This window comes from Gossypium raimondii, chromosome 7 (assembly GCF_025698545.1).
Source record: "Gossypium raimondii isolate GPD5lz chromosome 7, ASM2569854v1, whole genome shotgun sequence".
In the NCBI taxonomy this organism is placed as follows: domain Eukaryota; kingdom Viridiplantae; phylum Streptophyta; class Magnoliopsida; order Malvales; family Malvaceae; genus Gossypium; species Gossypium raimondii.
In genome coordinates this window covers 26,024,715-26,034,400 of record NC_068571.1, presented here as the reverse complement: position 1 = coordinate 26,034,400, position 9,686 = coordinate 26,024,715, and the positions used below count along the sequence as shown (strand labels likewise).

Genomic DNA, 9,686 nt, shown 5'->3' with positions numbered 1-9,686 from the left:
GCTTTGACTTAGATATCATAATTTCTCATTCGTGTTTATTTTCTGACCTATTCTATAATCATTTTCAATAACAAGTATCAATTGAATATTCTCCATAAAAATATTATAATAACAATTAGGGAAAAATAAAACTGGGAATCAGATGTAAACATGAAGAAAAAGAAAGCTAGGGATTGATTGGAAGCATGCAACAAATAACCATCTGTATACTTAAAAAATTAAAAATAATTTGACAAATTATAGAAAAACACCCCCAGGATACGAACATAACGTGTCTAATAAGCATGACACAACATGATTGAAAACATGCTTGATGAACATGATACGAAATATGCAGAGAGAAAATTCCCCATGCTTATATTGTGGAGTGGTGCAAAAAGACGACGGTAGGTTGTAGTGGTTATTTTCAAATAAGGGGATTCAATTGAAGAACCCTTTTTCTTTCTTTATGGAATGCTGAGCTAGAAGTCCATGGTTGAGGTTGACCCAGCACCCACCCAAACCACAAAAAAGCTCAGCCTTCACGGCTACATTTTCTGGGTTCTGACTCGGACTGACAATTGGATAATCACAGATGCATCTCGGTGATCTAATATTCAACGGGGTGTCACTGATAATTAATACAAAGAAAAAAAGCCAACAATTTCAGGAAAAATATATATATATATTATGACAGGATTGCAATAACGGCCTTTTAAGATGATCATCAATGCATTAAACACAAGAAAAATTTTATCACAAGGATTCTGCTAGTAAGGAAGTGGCCTTGTCTTGCAAAACTTTCCATGCTGCATTCACGTGCTTCTCTTCAGTCAATGGGGCGCCTACAGCAAATCTTAGTATGTATTTACCTGATAAAACCTGCAGTCATCATAACTGATTGATCTTAGATAGTGTGCCTTCCACGTTAAACAAAGACATAAATCCATTTCCCCTTTTTTCCATTGTTCCTTTAATATTTTCTCGAGAAAGATATATATTGCAGATTTGAATATATATATATACCGTAGATGGCAAGCTTACCGTATGAGATATGAAGGCACTCCCTGTTGAGTTTACAGCATCTAAAAGTTGATGGTTCAATTTGTTACCATGAGATTCATTGTTGCGAACCGGCAGAAGGCGGAAACAAACTAATGAAAATATCCTGGGGGTGACAACCTGGTCAAATGAATTAAAACATGTGATCCATCACTAACGTTGCATTTTTGTTTCATATTAATTAACCAACTTTTGCATGGAAAATGAAAAATCAATGACATAAACTCACTACGCTGAAGGACAAGGCTTATATTAAACATGCAAAAAGAGAAAAAAGGACACCCAGATATCATGCCAAAATAAGCTTAAAACTAGTTTCTAATTTCAGCATTATATACAGGGTTATCAGATCAGATTGGCAGTTTCCAGAAAGCATTGGGAAGCATTTTGTCAGTCTCAGTCAGACTAATAGCATCACTAGACATCTGATCTCACATTGTCAGCCTAATTATAATATTCATGAGCTTCGTGTCTAATGAAGAGGCAATAATTTGCAAGCATCAACAATTGTGAACAGAGCCATCTGTACATCCAGTTAACCAATTCTTTAGGGTGATTTTATTTTCAGTATCTGCTCATTATTAATATTATGAAGATCTATCTTTAAAAATAGGGGATAGAGCCATGCTACAAAGCACATGCTTTGACACGCTGGTTTAAGATAAAAAAATGGTGTTGCATGATTCATCTAGAATATAAAAATGAACGGTTTGACCATTCCATTTAAGATTTGCCCATTAGCATATATACTGTTTCCAGTCATGGTGACTACTTTCAGGCATGCAAATGCCAAATATTTTAAAATGGTCCATCTATAGCATAAAACATCAACTGTTTGATCATTTGATTTAAACTTTGCTCATTAGCATATCATTTCCAGTCGCAATGACTATATTCATGTATGTATCCTCAAGGGGTTGTTAAGATCTGCATCAATTATATAATATAAAATAGAAAACTCAAGAATTTTAAGTGAGTCTTAGTTTTATAGAAGAAAGGCAGAAACAAAAACCAAAAAGCTTTTATGGCCAATCAACCAACTTCATAAAGAGCACACCAACCTCAAATCTTGGGTCTTGAGCAATCAGGTTCTCAAAATGTTTGGCCAACTTGATATGATTTCTTATATAGCATTGCAGGTTTTCCAAGCCATACAGTCGTAATACCATCCATAGTTTCAGTGATCTGGAGGCAAGCAATGGATTAGTTGGGGGAAATTTCTTGCTGATTATATAAATAAAGTTATTCCGTTAATTTAATAGTTTTTGTTGAGAAAAAGAAAATACATAATTTGTTAGCAAAATATGGTACAGAACTTGCAGAGAATATGTCTTACATTCATCAGGAAGAACAAAATTACAATTGTGTACAAAAGTCTTTCCTTCAAGTAACTAATTTTGCATCGATATGCACATATGCTCATCTTAAACGGAAATACGTTCATATCTTCAATGCATAATGTCACAAAGCATACCTAAACCGACGTCCAAGAGGAACTTGCCAATCCTTGTAATCTACAACCATGTTTGCTTGAGAGGCCTAAAATTGGTAGCATTGTGAAGCACAAAAGGAAGCACACTTATTATAGATATTGCAATAGAATAGTTGCCTAATTTCTTCAGGTTTGATCCATTGCTCAAATAATAAGAGGCAAAACCACCAATTCAACATGACTAAAGTTCTTGATACTATAATATAGCTGCAGCAAGGAATGAAGATCAATTTGTAAAAGATTCACATAAGCACTATATAGAAAGGCTAAGCCACCAGTTGTTTGAGGAATGTTTTATCTGTAAATGTCAAGGTCTAAGATGGTCGTCAACCGACTAGACTTTCTTTTAGACATTATGGAAAACTGTTACTACTTCTCACCATTGCTCTCCTTCCTAGGAACGCATTTTAACCTACAGCTATGATTTTTTTCCCCTTTATTGTTTTCTTGTTACAAACTAATAGACTTTGGCATTCTCAAGATCAGTACTAGTGATTCTTGAATAAGCTAATAAAATATGATTCATGGATTTACAATCAATACGGACTGTGTCTAAATCATGTGAACTGATAAGCTTGATGTCCATCAAAGGATTGATACTACTTGATTTTTTTAAGTTTTCAGAGTCCATCAATCCATTTCTATCTTCAGTGGAAGGTTATATAGTACAGATCATTTCTCCAGCTGACAAGCTACCACTAACTTGGCAAGTTTACCACTGTACATAAGAAACCAGGTCTTGGCTGGTTTGGAGTCAGCCATTTTCTGAAACAAATGTGTCTTATATATCAAACATGCACAACCAATTTACAGAACAGTAACTAAAAACTTTTGAGATTTGGGCAAAATCAAAATTTCCATCAACACAGAAGAAAACTAAACCTTATTCTTCAGATACTCTGGATTTGTAGAGAGGGCCTGAACCAAAGCACTTCTATCCTGTCACAATGAGCAACAATGAAATATGAGCATTTAACATGGCATTTGCTAAAACATGTTTACGAAATTGAGAATTATTATGACATGTTGATGAGACAGTTTTGCTAGTTCATACGTATATACTCCTATATGTTACTTTGTTGGTCAATGCTGCACCCCAATTATCCCAAACCAGGATAATATACTAGGTAAACCGCAAATTAGTCTAACAACTCCCAACTCACAAGCCATGCACATCAGGCAAGTTCAGTAGTTGCAAACTGAAGCAGGAAAGCCTGGGCCGGATATATATACCATGCATACAACAGATTCATGTCAGTAGTTACATAGAATTGAGCGCAAAATTTGCAGTAATTTATCTTTGTTAAACTTAAAAGAAACTATCAAATGATAATGTACATAAATCAGATCCTCCATCAATTTCCGGGCAGAGTGCATAGAGTAATGAAGAGAAATTTTATTGTTGTTGCTTTATGCAAACAAATAGAGATGGCATACCTTTACCCATAGTGCAGAACAATCAAAATTAGTTAGAAACCACTTATGTGCATTCATGTTGAAAGAGTCAGCCACTTCAACACCATCCATGTAATGACGGAATTCCGGGCATACACAAGCGCTTCCAGCATATGCAGCATCGACATGGAACCACATTCCATTACTCTGTCCAGAGGCAAAGCATACAAGTATAGTTAAATTGTATTGCCCTCAAATGTGCTGGATAATAACATGCATCATACAATACAAACTTCATGGAGATAGCCTTGTGCTATGTTAGTCGGACTCTTCATTTTTCTTGAAGTACTATGTTCCACAAATATTCGGATATGGGTATAGGATATGACCCTCCAAATATATGAAAAAAACTTGGAAATAGTGAGCATACCAATGCCAACACATACTATATCCGACACTTACCCTAATTCCAGATAACATAGGTCCTGTAAAAAGGGGGGTGAGGAGGTTATACAATCCTTGTAAATGACCTAAAATTAAATTTTAATCATTTTAGTTAATTTTAAATGCTTGTGCTCTATGTTTCAGTTACAGAGTTGGTTTGATAACTCCATCTTATCAACTATTGACAGAATTTATGCCTAAAAGTTAAACAATATATATGAAGGTACTTATTCATCAACCAGTCAAACACAGAAATTTTATATTGGTCTAGACTCCAGAGCATATTTCCTCCTCATATTTCTAGACTATTGCATTAGCTAAATTACCTTAGCAATCTTTCCTAGAGACAGCAAAGGATCAACGGCAGTTGACGAAGTAGTGCCAACCTGCAAATTTAAATACCATTCACAGATCAAATTTTCGAACTGTATTCGTGATAAAAAAGGTATCAATCAAAATGTTAAGTAAATGAGCATAAGCTTTACAAATAGGACTCATATTCTAATAGGTTTCTATGCTCAACAAAGCAAGGGAAAATACCCGACAAAGTAAGCATCTATTAATGTACCCATTAATTGTTATTTTGGAGAAGTGAAAAGGAAAAAGTACACATGATAGAGCAAAAGATTGAAAGAAACTAACATCAATAACTTTTTGCTTCTTACAGTGGCACATAAAAAGAATGGAATCAACCCAATGGTCAGGTCTTGTGAAATTGTTTCACTCAGAAACTCTGGTGAAAGTGCATAGTTAGTAGAAGAGGTTGCCTTTAGAAGCCTGCAATTCTCAGGATGGATTCCTGCCATCTGCCGTTGCATGATAAATATGTAAATCGATTAAACACAAACAGATAATAGCAACGCGATCTTTTACTGCAGTGGATAAAATAATATACATAGATCAAGTAATCATACATGATTTGAACATTATCTTCATTTCATTAATCTCACAAACAAGAATAAAAAAATAAAACTAGATATGAACCCTAATTTACAAGGATACCTGACAAGCTTTTTGCAAAGAAGAATGCGTCTGATCAGAAGCATAAACTACAAGCTTTTCAAGTGCATCTTTTCCAACCCTCCTCAAAACCTTGTCACGAGCAGCCAATAGTACAACAAGAACAGCTTCACTTGCTGTGCCCTGTATCACTCCACCACCTCGTCCTGCAAAACAATTACCAACCTCATTCCATAAACTTGAGAGATATGTCACTTTCTTTCTTATTCAGCAAGAAAAAGACTGAAACTTTGTGATGCTAGAAATAATTCAATGAAAATCCCCTGAAGCCACCATTGCATTCTATATCTGTGTTTTTTAAAGAATTCTGAAGTCCTTACCTGCTGAAAGGAAGTCTTCAGGTAGCTTAAGCATCTTAGCAAGCCAATCCAAAACAATCATTTCAAGCTCTGTAGCAGCAGGAGATGCAATCCAACTGAAACCAACAATATTGAGACCAGCACTCAGCATTTCTCCCACAAATCCAGCAACGCTGCTATTGGAAGGATAGTATGCAAAATAATTTGGGCTCTGCCAATGAGTAACCCCTGGCAATATCTTTGCTTGAATGTCTGCACTCAGAAGAATATTTATTCATGAAAATTGACAAATAACTAGAGCAATTATATAGGAGAATACATTCCAAATCACATGGTGATGCACCCAAAGACTCAATACATTTTGTCATTACTCTATTCTTCTACACATTGTATAGTGTTTATTACGTAATCGAATAAATTCAAGAATCAATTGAGCAACTTCACCATCAAGAACATGCTGAAAAGAGTCTGGTTGATTAGGAGCAGAATCCGGTAACAAGTTACGAAGGTATCCGGGCTGCATATAAATGACCACAAATTAACAAGGCCAACTAAGAAAAATCAATTCAATACCATCAAATCACACTAGTCCATGTAAATAAGACAAGCATCTGAACCCAGTTTTAGAGAGCAAAAATCTGACCTTTGGGGCTTTGACATAGATTTACACTTAAATGTATATTTCCATACAACTCTTTCGGAAGCTATAAAGCAAGAAAAAAGGGAAAAAAATTATTAGAGATAGATATATTTATAGAGACCTCAACTTGGCTGAGAACAGGGAAATTCTCAATGGTTTTGTAATAATCAGCAATGAAATCAACCATCTTGTGACCATACTCTCTCAGCTGCTCAGCATCCATTGGCTTCAACCTGTTCTCCCTGCCAGTTCATTCAAATGCAAAGATAACCAAAACCCAACAAAAAGAACATAAAAAACGTTAAAGGGAAAAAAGAAAAACAAAGCTGGTGCCATTAAAACGATGATCTGCGAGAATTGGGAGACTTACATTGGTTCGTTACTTGAAGAGCGAAGAACTGAAAAATGGGTGTTGAAGGGTCACGGAGTCTAAATGACAATTTCTTTTTTGCTAACCCGACAAATATGGAGAGACCGGCTTAATTGTATGTATGTAACTAACGAAAGGAGTCAAGCAGCCAAGCAAGGGTGTGCCATCCAGTGGACGTTGGTTATCGAACGTGGCCGATGCAAAATCCAATGCCAACCGTAGTCAAGGACAAAAGGGCTGCCGTTAAAGGCCGGCCTAATTGGGTTATTGGACTCAAATGGCGGCTCTTGGCTCAATAAAATTGTATCTGCCGTTGTCTTTTGTCATTTTTCTGGCCTCCGCCTTTACAAAATAAGTCATTTTAGTCTTTCATTTAATTTTTTATCTTTTTAACCTTTAAACTTATATTTTTTTGTTAAATCACCCTAAAATGAATAGAAAAATTAACTTTTTTTTAACTTTGTTGACATTGCATACACGTAGATTGTCGTATGGATGATACTTCAGGATTTAATTAATTTTTTAAAATTTTAAAAAATTATATGTCATCTACATAGTAATCATCGCCATGTCAGCAAAGTTAACAAACATTAAATTTTTCATCCATTTTAGGGTGATTTGACAAAAAAAATGTAAGTTAATAGCTAAAAGAGGTGAAAATTAAATGAAAGACTCAATGACCTTATTTGTGAAGTTGGAGGGAAAAAAAATCATTATGCTTTCTTTTCTTTTTTTGCTTAAACCACAAAATAATATTTAAACTATATAAATTTTCGGTATTTAAATGTTTTTTTTTGGTTCAACTAAATTATAAACCATCACCTAAAAACTAAAAAGTTAACAGTTTTTCCCAACTAATTAAAACATGACATGTCATTTTTGTTTTAAATAAATTCTATATTTTCCATTTTTTAAGGTGTTTTCCCTTCTCTTTCTTTCTTCTTCAACAAATGTTTGGCCTGAGAGTTTCCGGCTATAGTTTCTTGGTGCTAATGCAAATGCAACCATAGTCATATTGGATATGGGATCGAACCCTTTGCACTGACTATTCATTGATTTTGTGCTAGCACCAAGGAACTGTGGCTGGAAACTCTTGAGCCAAACACATGTTGAAGATGGAAAGGAGAGAAGAACGACGAAAGGGAGGGAAAAAATGAAATTAAAGGAGAAAATTAAAAATAGAATTTATTTAAAACAAAAATGGCGTGTGATAATGCGGTAAATCCACATATTTTTATTATAAATTTTAATTAATTTAGAACATGAATTTTACTTACTTTTGCACTTAATTGATCATTTTCTATGTAATTACAATTATTGTCTATTGTGTCGAGAAATGAACAGATATGCAGACCGTACAAAAGATTTGACACGAGAACTCAAATTGATGCACAAAACAAAGATTTTAAGTTTATTTTATTACTATTTTTATTAAGACTTCTTGTATTTTTAAGCTTATATATATATATATTATTTTAAGGTTTATTATCGAGTAATTTATATATATATGTCCTTTTTTTAATAATTATGATTTTAGTCCTTTTTTATATTTACGATAACAGACTTTTTTTGGAGAGAGAAAAATGAAAATGCGTCTTACTGGGTGCATTTTCACTAAAAATTAGCAATTTAGTTCTTTTAGTTAGATGATTAAATGTTAGTGCTTTTGCCCTTGAGTCTTAGGTCCGATTCCTCTCCTACTTACATATATATTTTTTATTTCATGTTGCTTCAAGTTTTATTTTTGTTTTTAATTAATATTTTTAATATATTAACTTTTTTGGTTAGATGGTTAGATAATTGTAATTTCATTTTTGAGTCTCAAGTTCAATTCCTCCTATAAGCATTTTAATATGTACTTTTTATTTTATTTTGTTTCAAGTTTTTTAATTAATGTTTATAATTAATAAATATATTGTTTTCAAGTTTTTTAATTAATAACTCTTTTATTTATAAAATCAAATAATTATTACAAATATCATTATTTTTAGTAAATATATTTTTATATGTGTAATATTTATTTTTCAATCCATATCATGAGTGTAGTAAATTTTAGTATTATATATTTTTGTATGTGTATTTGAAATAATTATTTGATTTTATAATATTAAAATCACCATATTCACAATATAGGTGGAGAAAATAAATATTTGACATATAAATATTATATATTAAGAAAAATATATCAAAAGAATTAGTTGATGTTTTTTTAAATAATCGTATTTATTATTTTCTTTTATAAAAAATTTATTTATTAAAATAAAAACTTGAAAAAATATTTATTAATTATAAACATTAATTAAAAATAAAAACTTTAAACAACATGAAATAAAAAATACATATTAAAATGCTTATAAGAGAATAAACTTGGGATTCAAGGATGAAATCACAACTATCTAACCATAAAAAAAAGCTAATGTATTGAAAATATTAATTTAAAATACAAAAGAGCTTGAAACAACATAAAATAAAATAAAAATGTGAGTAAGAGAGAATCGAAACCCAAACTCAATGACAAAATATTAATATTTAACCATCTAACCAAATAAGTTAAATTATTAATTTTAGTGGAAAGCACTAATTGTAAGATGCATTTTTATTTTCTCTATTTTCATAAATATAAAGAAAAACCTTAAAATCATAAAAATTAAAAAAACAACATATATACATAGATATCTTCTTCTTCTTCAATTTATGAATTAGTTTGATCTAGTTTTAGGTCGATTTTTAAAATTGTGAGACTCAAAATCATACGTAAAAACTTTTATTTTGGTATTCGTTATTTCTCATGTTTAGGAGATAGGCTCTATCATCTCATAAAATTGTAATAGCATCAAGTCAAAAAGGATTCGTTGTTTCGGTGTTGTGCAACGTACAATTGAAAGAACCATTAGATCTGTAATTTTTGTAATCGTTCTATCGAAGAACAACTTGACGTGGCTAATTGAGTAAGTGGTTAGATTCGTTAACAAAAGTAATAATCTG

At 32.4% G+C, this 9,686-nt stretch overlaps 1 protein-coding gene across 1 annotated transcript; it reads right to left on the bottom strand.

The window, feature by feature from the left end:
- Positions 1-585: 585 nt before the first annotated feature.
- On the bottom strand, positions 586-6,902 carry LOC105798535 (phenylacetaldehyde synthase). Its single transcript, XM_012628648.2, has 13 exons — positions 6,702-6,902; positions 6,453-6,573; positions 6,136-6,208; positions 5,713-5,943; positions 5,375-5,538; positions 5,038-5,178; positions 4,699-4,758; positions 3,971-4,135; positions 3,416-3,472; positions 2,516-2,580; positions 2,103-2,226; positions 1,024-1,161; positions 586-861 (listed from the first exon to the last, which is right to left on the bottom strand). Coding segments are annotated over exons 1-13 (1,467 nt in total). The 5' UTR covers positions 6,704-6,902; the 3' UTR covers positions 586-735.
- Positions 6,903-9,686: the final 2,784 nt, after the last annotated feature.

Excerpts from the sequence above, each read along its gene's own strand:
- LOC105798535 (XM_012628648.2), bottom strand. Across the intron at positions 3,473-3,970 it reads GTTCTGCACTATGGGTAAAG|GATAGAAGTGCTTTGGTTCA; the intron begins GTATGCCATCTC and ends TCATTGTGACAG. Across the intron at positions 2,227-2,515 it reads CCTCTTGGACGTCGGTTTAG|ATCACTGAAACTATGGATGG; the intron begins GTATGCTTTGTG and ends GCTTGCCTCCAG.